The 12,477-nt window shown below is 37.4% G+C and overlaps 1 protein-coding gene across 3 annotated transcripts in view; it reads right to left on the bottom strand.

Annotated features, from left to right (window-relative positions):
- TXNDC11 (thioredoxin domain containing 11) overlaps positions 1-12,477 on the bottom strand; it is a 98,779-nt gene that overhangs the window by 1,796 nt on the left and 84,506 nt on the right. For all 3 annotated transcript variants that reach the window (XM_074965444.1, XM_074965443.1, XM_074965445.1), the window contains 2 exons: positions 11,576-11,685; positions 10,355-10,435 (listed from right to left, as the gene is read on the bottom strand). In XM_074965444.1, coding sequence (XP_074821545.1) covers positions 10,355-10,435; positions 11,576-11,685 — 191 coding nt within the window. The remainder of the gene's footprint in view (positions 1-10,354; positions 10,436-11,575; positions 11,686-12,477) is intronic.

Genomic DNA, 12,477 nt, shown 5'->3' with positions numbered 1-12,477 from the left:
TATTATTTGGTGAAAACAAATGGAGGTTGGAAGATGGCTAAAACTGGTTTAGCACATACATGATACAGAGCTTGACTTCACAATATCTCCTTGTGAAAAACTTGATTTTTCAAACAGACCTGACATGCGTTTCCTCTAGTAAACTTGTCCCGAGTTTTACTTGATGCATGTATTATGCAAAACCTCTTGTCCAAGACTACTCCTCCCTCAAAGGCATTTCTTCAAAAGCAGCTTCTTCTCTTTCCCTCCCCCAAACTACAGCCCTTCCTTCCTACCACAAGAATACCATGCATACAATTCTGGAAGCTTCAACTCAGTAGTGTTGCAAGCAGAATTTAAGACTTACTGTACACAACGGGATGGGAACTTATTTTTCCATCACTACCTCAAAATGTTGAGGCCCAAACTTCTTAGGGGTTACATTCTGCTGTTACTTAAATTGACTTACAGTAGATCTAGTCCCCACTCGTCAGAATTGTCCACTTATTTGAAAACTACTTATCTAGCATCTATCACCACCTACACCACTCAGACATCACTTAATTCAGTATATGGCTGATCATTCAGCAAGCAAACCATTGCTTGAGCATTTTATAACTGTTCCATGGACTACAATGGCAGGCAGGTTACATGTACATAATTCAAGACAGTATTAGATGTGTTTTCTAATCATTGGAATCCTGCCTATGTTAAAGGGGCTACCTCATTTGTTGTAGTCTAGCCCCCTCAGTGGATCTGCTAAGGTTACTAAGAGTCCCTAGACTTGTTTGAGAGGGGAGACTATGTTTCTCTGTTCTGGAAGTTACTTTTGCTCTTTGCTCACCCATTCTAGTTCAGAAAATCCCATCTAACAACCCTTAAGGTAAACTGTAGGGCATAAATATCTACATGCTTCCTCAGGAAATGGGCTGAAGCGGTGAATCCTATGTATGGGAGGGGGGAAGATGGGGAGGGTTGACATTTAATTTGCAGGTGCAATTAGAAAAAAAAAAAAAAGCTTTAGTGTCCTACAAGCTGATAATATATCTTGCATCTAAAGGCAACTTTCATGCTGCTTAAACAATTTTGATAGAGCTATAAGCCTCCTAGCTCAATGTTATCGAAGTAGCTGAAACCGAGTACTTGGTCCTTCATTTCTGAAAATAATACAGGGTAGAAAAAAAAACCCTTTAGTTTCACTGTACTTAAGGCACACCCCATGACTTTTAGTTTACAATTGGTGTTTGAGATATTTTTTTTTGGAAATGGAAATGATACACTAGGCCATTGTATCTAAGGGAAAATAGAGCTAGTCCTAGTGGACAAGGCTTTTCTGATTCAATATTTCCAAAGGCTTAATGCTACAAGGAAAATACAAACACAAAGCATAGCACTATAGCAAATCTAAACTTTGAGTGAGAAGTGCCTGTTAACTAAAGCCATAATAATTGGTAATAAATAAAAATCCTTCTTCCAAAGCAGCACAAGTTGTGTAGTTTGTGTCAAAGTTCCTGCTGTAGAAACACCAATTTGACAACTTAGTTCCAGGAAAAACATTATAGTACACTTTATGATGCAATGTTCATTTGCCAAATCAGTAAGTAGAGTATTCATGCTATCAGAAAACTTCCACCCCTTGTTTCTGAAGTGAATATTCCTAGGGAAGAAAAAATTAATCATTCCCTCTTCCATTCAGTGAGAGAGGTAAACATGCTCCTAAAGCTCAGGCTTACTTTATGATACCCTGCTGCGAAGCATAAGCCAGTATTCAATCTGAAAGACTGAACACTAACAAAGCAAAAACTTAATTGGTGAGTGAAATAGCAGACACATACTTCCCATAACACAGTAACAAATGGAGATTCTTTAAGTGCATCAGAAGGAGCCCTTTTCAGTGTGCATTGCTGCTCAGCTTAAACTATTCAAACTTACTGCTCAATTTGATACTTTAACGTTTTTTTCCCCAACATTCACCCATGTAGTAGTACTACAGCCAGTCCGAGGAACACAGAGATGATGTTCCATCTCTAAGTTCCTGTAATGCTCCCCTGTGTTTGACTTCTACAAGAAAAATAGAACTTGAAGCTTAGCACAGGTAGTTTGCAGATACGAAGCTGGTCTGCAGCACTATTTCTGACTGGATTCCCTGTGAAAGAGCCGACCTCCAGAATCAACCTCAATAAATTCAGTGAAAAGCTTTTATTTGAAGCTTGTAAAATCATAACCTATTATTGATTATCTCATAATGAAAAACTTGATTTTTTTTGGCGTTGAGCTCAGAATGGAAATGACCCAGCACAAAAGAGCGGTTTTTATCCCTGCCCTTCCCCCAGTGCCTCATTTGGTTTTGGAATGGAAGTATAGTGCCTTCCCATTTAAATTCTTCTTGAAAGGAAACACTAAGCACCTTTCGGGGCTTAGAATAAAAGCACAGGTATGAATGAGCAGAACTTGGGCCACAGAAGCATACACTCCAAAGCTAGGGAATCTGCCTACATTTGAGGGTAGAGGACCAGAATTTGGGCCTAAGTTTACAACAATCATATTTTCTCCTACCTGAGCAGTTTATTGAAGTCCAGACAGGTGAACAACAGGGTAGCTTTCTAAAAGCTGTTTTAATTTCCTTAACTCTAGAACAGGTCACAAGTAGCCAGCCCCTCCCCCTTTTCGATTTATGAAAGGGAACAAAATACTAACCCAGCTTTTGTAAAGGAAATGGTTGTATAATGCCCTTCAACCATAACACAATTGTGTCGTAATCCTTTTGTGGTTTATTAAACAAATCTATAGGGTGCCATACAAAAATGGGTTAAATGTCAGGAAGAATTAAGCTTTCCTTTATTTAGAGGATAACGTACAAGAAAGGGGTTTCTGCAGAAAATGTAGTTACTCTGATGTGTTAAGAAACCAATTAATCAACAGTCATAAAATACTGACTCCTTTAAAATGGACGAACCAGATTAAATGTCCCTGTAAAGAAAATCAGATTTTTCTTTTCTGCTTTGTAAGAATCTGGGTTTTAAGATCTAGGTGTCCAAAGCATTGATGACCATGGCCAGAATCCTGTGGTAGGGCAATATTAATGAAGAAAGAGGGTTTCTTTATTTAGTTTTCTGCAGCCACAGACTTACAGAAGCTACCACTCAAACTTTCTATTTTAAAACAAAGGGTATGAAAGGTAGTTAGGCCCTATTCCACCATGTTAATGAGCAGGGAAAGCCTTGTGTTTAAGAGTAAATGCTACTGCACCTCAGCTGAAGGGAAAGAAAGATTCTCTCCTACTCTTGTCCTTGCCCTAAGAAGATTACTGGAATAATCAGTCCTGTACGTCATTTTAATAGAAAACCACACTTGCAAATGCTCAACAACAATCATCACCATACTGCATTTTCCTCAGGTGGGTTTTTAAACTGCAGGTACCCAACAAAATGGCACAGTTAGACTTCGAAACAATGTTAAGGTTGTTGAGGAGAAGTGGGTGTGGGTAAAGAAACAACTCATGTATCTTCAGAAACTCCAACTGTGATCATAATCCCTCCGTCCAAATTCAGGGATTTGTAGAAAAGAGTGTAGCTGGTGCTTTTCAGTAAAGTTCCTCTGTTTGCCAAATCAGTAACGGACGGGATTTACAGCATGTAATATGCACACAGTGTGACCCATCAAATTGGATAAACTCATATCGATCACCCTGAGGAAGTACTGAGAGGGGGAGCCTAGCTGTGAGTGAATCAAAGTGAGATGGGTAAAAGCATTACATGCGGAATGCACCCAAAATGTACTATTCAGAAAGAAGAAAGATTCAACACTATAGCCCAGTCCTGGTATTGAATCAGTCAGCAAATATACCCTTTAGACCAGGAGATAAAACAACAGAAGTGGATGTTTCAAAGATGACTAAATGATAGGAGTATTATACCTTACATAGCTCTGTGAAACAAAACAGTGAAAAACTCTTTGAATTCTGTTTAGCTGCCTAATCCATGAAAGAATCAAACTGCAAAACCATTATCATGCTTAGACTTGGTGAATGACACAAAGATCCCTGAAGTTAATGGGAGTTTTGATGAACTAAGGATAAAACTTCCATTACCATAAAATACAGAAGCTGCAGCTTCCCTTACTTAAAAGACTCAGCAGTGAAGCACACAAAAATCATTGTTCCTAATGCCAAGATCATGCAGGTTGGTGACAAAGGCATAGCTGTCAAAAAAGAGGCCAGTTTCCCTGCCTAATTAATCTCTAGAATCATGATGAGTATGGTGGAGATGGAGCACAAAAACAATTCATTATGACCAAAAATCTATCATCTACCAAGACTCCTATCTACTTCAGTGAGTATTTTGTTTAATTAAGGACTGAGAATTTGACCCTTACTTAGCAAAGCTGCTTATGTTTTTTTAGCTCTTGTTTAAGAGAAGAACTCTAGAGAAAACTTACATGAACTCATAACTCAAGAACTCTATCCTCTGTGCAGCAATAAGGCCAATTAGCTAAGCAGTAGGATGAATGTATGTTAGTCTCCCAATACGATACCTCAGAAAAACAATGAAGATAAGAGGACAAAACCAGATCAGTACATCATAGTGGTAGCTGACTCTGGATCAATCAATAAAACCATTAAAAAGCTGACCAATATCTGAGGTTACCCAAAAGGGCTACAAGGCATACCGCCAAATTGGAGCAGAAAAGCTACAGAAAGAAAAAAATACACTAGACTGTTTCCTGGTTGAAGAGCATATGAGAAAATCTGGTCAGAATGGGATGCCCTATATTCCACCTATTCACAGATCTAACTGCAGTACCTAATGCCTCACAAAAGGTATTGCTATCACTTCGGTAAAATGGACACAACTGCCAACTCCAAATATCCTTCCAGATCACCTAAATCTAAAACAATACCTCCTGGGCTGCTTTAGTTGTTTATACATAGGGAGGAGTATGTACTTACGTTGACCTATTAAGCGCGCTGCTGCCTCAAAAGATATTCTCTATGAAATCCTGGAAAATACTCTAATTTATTGATGTACGGAACATTCATACTACATTACATTGTTTGTTTACTTCGTTTAATTTATGGCAGCTTCTGTTTATTTCATTTCAGGTAGGAAAAGCAACATGATCCCCTTTTACTAATGGTCCAAAAACCTGTGCCAAATGAGGTTCCTGTTCAAAGCTAAGCTATTCTTGGAAGAGTAAACAAGTAATGACATGGATAAGGTTCTTTTCCCCTACAAACTTCTCATGATCAGACAAGTCACTCCTATACTCATAATCTTGTGTTTCTCAATTGCTAACTACAAGAGCATACAAATTTAATGCAGCTTGTCATGATTTGGCAAAAATATGGAATCTACACAAAGGCAAAATTTACTCATATATAATAATGACAATTTATTACATCACAACCATTTCTTTACACACACACACACACACACCCTCCCCCCCAGTGTACATCACAAACACTAAACTGTTGTTTATAGAAACACAGTGAGGGAAAAAGTCATGTTTTACTAAACCATGAGCCTAAAAGATAAAGGACTGCTTAGATATTATGGTGATGGGCTCCAAAATAACCATCTAAAATTGGTTTTTAAAAATACACACCAGATAATAGCATTAGGAAGAAAACAGAGCAGAGAGAAAAGAGGAAAAACAAGCAATTAAACAATGACAGGGAGGGAGCAGGAAGGCAAACATAGCAGCAGATTTGTAAGACTAGATAAAAGAAAAATAAGATAAGACTCACACCTTATGACAGAGATTGCTATCACATGACAGAGCACATGGGCCCGAGTTGGTTCAGTACCACTAAGTCACGAGTAAGTTCACTAAAAGTCGAAAAATCTACTTTTAAAATAACTGCACACAAAAAAACTACATTAAAAGAATATTAAGGTTGAAAACTCAAGCACTCAAAAGTTAGATAATGCCTAAACTAAGGTTGCCCGTGCAACCTTAATTCAGTTCCCGTGTGCATATTCATTATGAGTGTTTTTAAGCACATGATCACATACTAGTTTTGCCACGGGATCCCTGCCTCTTTTATAACTTGAGTTTACAGCTTGGCCAAATATGGGCAGAATTTCATGGAGATGGCAAAAGGCATATCCCTGACACTAAAACCACTCCCCATCAAATTTCAAGTCCCTGTTTCAAGCACTTGGGGGGGAGGGCGCTAGAGCTGTTCAAAGAAAAGATTGCCAGATTTTTTAAAATATGGGCAATCCACATATTTATCCCTAGCCCAGTCTTGGAAACAGCTAAACAATTGTAGCTGAAATTTTCAAAAAAATTCAGCCCAACGTGCACAGCCAGCATGTAAAATTTCAGCCCAAATGGCTACAGTTTGGCAAAGTTAAAAGAAACTATAAAACGGGTCTTAAAATGGGAGTGTCAGGCAAAATTTTACACAAGGCAAGGTGGAATATTTGGTGCAAAAAAGAAATAAATTAAATTTAAAATAAATCAGAGAACAAAATTTTCAATATGGCCCCAATATCACGGCAAGTCAGTTCTTAGGTCTAAGAAGCTTGACAATATTCTTTTAAAAGTCCACCTGAAGAAATGTTTACTCAACTCCAAATGTGAACTTTATTTTTCTTAAAGAAAAAGTACCTCTGGATATTGCTTTACAATAAGAAGAAAAATAGAAAAAGAACATGAAATACAATAGAAAAGCAATAAATCCTCTCGTGGGTCTTTGATATGTTTGGAGACTGGGAGGACAAAGTCCAAATGGCACATCTGTTTAAAATGTCTTTTTCTGTTATAGCCACTTAGACACAGGAGACCTGTTTAGAAACAAGTTTGTGAAACTATGCTGGGAAAGGAATGAACGAGTGTTTAATTGATTTCTCTTCAAAATCAACAGAAATAAAACTAACTTAATTGGCTTGTAATATATCTCAGCCAATATACAAGAGTTGTTTCCCCCAAAGAGTTTCAAATAGCAGGGAAAATATTAATACTGGTGATAAACTAATACGATCAAACACCACCCCCAAAAAAGTTCCTGAATATGTTCTGAAAGGTACATATTTAGTTTTTGATCATGGAACGGAGTTTAAAGCACTTGCTTAGAAATCTACAGAAACAATGTCATATATTTTTGTGACACACTTAAAATTTTTCCGCAGTGCCCATTACTACAGTATCTGACCAGTGAAGCACTACATTAAAGCTGCTTGCCATTGTCCACAGTGGATTTCATACAGGAGTCCACTCATAGCCATAACAAATTCTAGAAACATAATAAGTTCTGTGGGTTTTTTTTTCCTGTTTGTTGAAACAGTCACTCAAACGGTAACAGAACCGCAGTTCCATACAATTCTGTATAATATGACGTGAACTCAGAAGTTTAATTGGTTGATTGCTACAGTGAAAGACCCCCCCCCTTCCAAGCAGAACTTTAAATCTGATTTTAATTTTGATTGTAATTAAAGGTAACTTTAGGATCTCTGCCTATACACACATTCTTTAAAAAAACCCAACCCACTAAAACTAAAGTGCACTTGGAAATTTACATATATATTTTTCTGAGCTTCTAAATTCAATACAATTATATTCCCAACTTTATTTCTGAAGGTGAAAGAGAATAAAGTTTCCTAAGAGTGAAAGAAGGTTTACTATTTGTGATGATAACCCAGACCTGTAAACCCCTCCAAACCCAGAAGAGTTAAGATAAGAAGAAAACCTGGGAAAAAATAACCAAGCACATTTTCTTATCGGTTCCTCAAAAACCACACGGAAGCGTTGCACTCTTTTTTCACAGAACCCAAGATTATTCTGTAGATCATATTATATTATGCTAATTCTTCCTGAAATGTTGTTTTCCTTGTTCATTTCTTGGTGGTTCTACGGTTTGTTTTCTTGTCTATCTGGATAAATGAAACCACCATAGATTAAAGTTTTTAGTCTTTCTGAGACGCACTTCCCCTTATAAATATTTACATTCCCTAGTCTTCCTGCCATTTTGCTTTGGAAATTTTATCATCATTCTGCTATGGAGGTATTAAGCTACTAAAGATTTATTTTTAAATCAGGAAGTCCTACTCTTTCATGCAGCAAAGCTAATGTGTTACATTTAATTCAGCAGTTAGCTCTTCCCTTATGAAAGCTCAATGGTTTGCTAATGAGTCAGACTGGAAAAAAAGGTGCTTTGCAATGCTAACATTTTCTGCAATGTAAGTTAGAGCAGTGCAGCGTGATTGTTCATTGCTATTGTAAAACAGAAACAGAACCAGTAACATTACAGATCCTGGTGACGGATAAAGCAACTGATATTTCCGCAAAACATTATTTAAAACTTTGAAAAAATATTGCATTTGTATCAAAGTGTTTTGTGAAATATTAAATGCAGTTTGCAAGAGAAAAACCTTTCACCAACCACTGATAGTTTGCACCGGAAATTACTACATGATGTAACTTGGTTTCCGTATGTTTCCCTTGAAGGCTGTAGCCACAGTGTTTGATATATTCATAGGTTGAAATAAAACTTAGCTTTAACAAACACTGCAGAAAAACAATACAAGAAAATGGTTAATATTTGCAAATTTTTGCAATATTTGCAGTTTCTCATTTGACTCATCATATGCAGACATGACAATCTCATATTAAAGACCAGTACAATTTCAAAAAAGTTTTAACAATGGTTCCTTGCTGAAGGAGACTTTTGATAATAAATGTACCTACCTCCCCTCTTATATTTCAGATATGTGCTTTTTCAGCTACTCATTTTCTCCCCCTCAGACCAGATTCTCTTTCTGCTTGATCCTGGAGTGAAATCATAATGTTGCATTTATGACTTCACACACTTTTAACGCAACACAATGATGTCACAAAATAGGATTAATTACTTCACTAATGGAGCAAGCAACAAGGAGAAAATGAGATCCAATTCACACACAAGAAGAGAGAACCTGGCCAATTAAGTAAATTGTGTACATATTCTCTGTTGAAGCTTGCTCTCGTGTGAAAATTCCTTGTATATAGAGAGAGAATATCATGAAACTGCCCACACTTCCGCAGATAATGGTTCACAGAAGAAAATTTAGTCCCTTATCCTATAAGCACTTAATAACATGTGTAATTTTAATCAGATGAGCCTTTACTCTCGTAGACATCAATGGACTATTTCCATTTGTAAAATTCCGTGTGTAAATATTTGTAGAATCGGATCTTAGATTATGGATAATATTGGCATCTTCTCTAGTGAGTTTATAGGGGCCAGAAATACTGTAGAACTGTAGAGGGCTTTCTGCCCCCATAAAAGATGGAAGAGTCAAACTGTGTAGCCAATAGATGTCCTCTCAGCTAGGAAGTGAAGTGCTTTTTGACAGCCATTATTACATGAAATCAAGAAAAAGTTTAACTGAGTAAAAATACCAATTCAGAATGGAGGGCTAGGCGAAACACAAAACAACTTTACTTTAACCAAGGAAGGTTCAGAAGGCTCTGTCTGGGTGAAATGAGAAGCCCTTCAATTCCACCAGACATTAAACTGTTATTATTTAGGAATGTTCTATGCACTTTACAAACATATAAGAAACTTCCCCAAACAACTTACAATATAACCATTGACACCAAGGAGTAGGATAAAAGATTCAGAGATTTTTTTAAGGCCAGAGGAAACCATTATGATCAGAGGATACAGTGAGTTTCCCTTTAACTTCCAACTCCTTGACTTTTATTGCTTTTATTTTTAACTCTTGCCTATTAGCACTTTTTAATATAAATTCAAGGCAACTTTCTATTTTCATTTAGCTTTTAAATTCTTGCCTGCTTTTAAACTTCAATTGTTTATTTTTTAAAATTATCTTATTAAGAGACAATAAAGTATGGGTTAGTTTAACTAGGAAAGAGCTTGACCCTTTGCCTCAGCCCACGCGTATTTTAACTTTTTCAGATAGAAAACTAGCAAGAAGTCTTGCCTCTTACTTCAAGAGCCCATTGTGTGATCCTCTGACATATCTCACAGTCTCTTTTTTAACCATGCCTCTTTTTCTGTCACTCTCTTCCCTCCAGTTCTCACTCACTAGTCAATTCTGACCATGCCAAAAGAACTGCTGCACAACCAAATGAGAGGAAAAATTATATGAGGAAATAAGGTGAGTAATGCATATTGCTGTTTACAAATAAATACTGACAAAACTATAAAATAATGACACTTGGGCTAGAATTTAATTCACTTTCAGAAAATCATCATTTGTCCATACATGTCTATTTTAGAAAGTGCATTGGTAATACGTGGTAATGAATGGCTATTTGGCTTTCCTCTCCTCTTAAGCATGTGACCAGATTCATTTTTCAAACTCCAAGAAATGAGGGGAAAAAAAAAAAAAAAAAAAAAACCTTTAAGAGAAAGGAATGACATTACCTGTTAGAAGGAAAAAACAAAATGGTTGGGAGACGATCTGCCATAAATTCCCATGGAAGGTCATTTCGAGCAACATCAATTCTGTTAAAAACAAAATAAAAAGAAAAAATAAACTGATAAAGATGCAGCTGAACATTCCATGTATTACTTTTGCTTCTGAAATATCCGTTTTGTTTTTGTTTTATAAACAAATGATAAACAGTTGTGTATAAGCATACAGCTGAATGGATGCTTGCTCTGATGAGCGATATGAGGTGTTTCCTATTCTGAGGTCTGAAAATCTGTCTCTCAGCGTTGTTTATAATGGGAAATCTGGTTTTCTGGGAATCAAGATAAAAGTTTTTTTTAATTAATTGCTGTGTTACTAATTCACTTTATGAACAGTCAGAGAAGGGTAGTGGAGAGGGAGGGAGGGACCTGGGCCCACCCTCTACTCTGGGTCCCAGTCCAGGGGCCCTAGGGATAGTGGCAAACCACTTGAACTAGTGCTTCCTTTCCCTGGGCTACTTCCCTCTCCTGCTCTTCAGCTTGTGGGGCTTCCTACCCTCTCTCTGCACAAGCCGGGTGTCTCTTTACCTAGGGTCTTGGTCTTCTAGCCAGCCACAGCACTTCTCCAAACTCTCTTCTACTTCAACTCCTTCAAACTGCTCTCTGCTCCAACACCACACCACTGTGCTTGAAGCAGGGGGGTTTAATCAAGTGACTGGCTTCAGGTGCTCTAATTGGCAACCTTTCTTCCCTCTAATAGCAACCTTTCTTCCCTCTACAGGGAATAAGGCTTCTCCTCATCCTGGGGCTAACACATATCTCCTATATCACTCTCCTGCTGCCTTCTGGCCATGCTGTATCACATAACAAAGAAGAAAGCGTCTACCCGAAGTACAGTATACATTTTTTCTTTCTTCTCTTCATATATATTTTCCCTCTGAGCTGATTAGCTCACTCAACTCAATTTTGACAGACTAAATTGGAATCTAATAGTAATATTCTAAACTTATTATGTAATGTTATAATACACTGCTTATAACAAATTCATAGGACTTGTATCTAATTTGACAGACATGCAATCTTAACTTAAAATTAAACATAAATTAGTGGAAATTAATGGCACTATATCAACTTTACAAGCTACATAATATCCATATATGCATATCTGGAAGTCTAAGTAGTCACAACAGTATAGTTAAAAATACTGTGGAAAATGAAGAGCGATTCTTTTACCTTGCCACAGTGAAGTTGTTTGGAGGCAGAAGTCGAGCTAGCTGGATAAAGATATGATTAAGAGAAGCACAGAATCCACACCATTGCGCATAATAGAGCAGCAAGACATCCTGGGGGGTGGGAGGGGGAAGAAATTCAGTTAGCAACTGGGGTTTTACATGCAGCAGAAATAGTCATCACTGTGTTAAACAAAACATCTGAGCTATTTAAAGAATAAATGGACACAAATCCCCTACACGTTTATTCTTTTATGTAGGGAATTTGGACACAAATCGGACATCAGGAATAGTAACATACAAAAGCCAGTAGGAGAACACTTCAATCTTCCTGGATATTCTATAACAGATTTGAAAGTAGCTACACTTGAACAAAAAAAACTTCAGAAACAGACTTCAAAGAGAAACAGAAAGAACTAAAATTCATTTGCAAATTTAACACCATTAATTTGGGCTTGAATAGGGACTGGGAGTGACTGGCTTATTACAAAAGCAGCTTTGTCTCTCCTGGAATTGACACCTCCTCATCTATTATTGGGAGTGGACTACATCCACACTGATCGAATTGGCCCGGTCAACACTGGTTCTCCACTTGTGAGCTAACTCCCTTCTCTTCATGTGTCAGTATATTTATGTCTGCATCTGTAATTTTCACTCCATGCATCTGAAGAAGTGGGTTTTTTACCCATGAAACCTTATGCTCAAATAAATCTGTTAGTCTTTAAGGTTCCACCAGACTCCTTGTTGTTTTCAAAGACTTCAGTTAGACTGAAGTTTTTCAATCTTCAGGAAACTAAACCTTGTGCCACAGGCAGACAACAGGAGAATCAAGGTGCCCCCAGTGCCCAAGGCCTGAGCAATGGAAGGGAACTTATGAGGTGAGATATGCCCAGGTGAACCAGCACC

The sequence above is a fragment of the Natator depressus genome, chromosome 10 (assembly GCF_965152275.1).
Source record: "Natator depressus isolate rNatDep1 chromosome 10, rNatDep2.hap1, whole genome shotgun sequence".
Lineage (NCBI taxonomy): Eukaryota > Metazoa > Chordata > Testudines > Cheloniidae > Natator > Natator depressus.
Note: the sequence above shows the minus strand (reverse complement) of the source record. Positions and strands in the feature narration are given on the sequence as shown.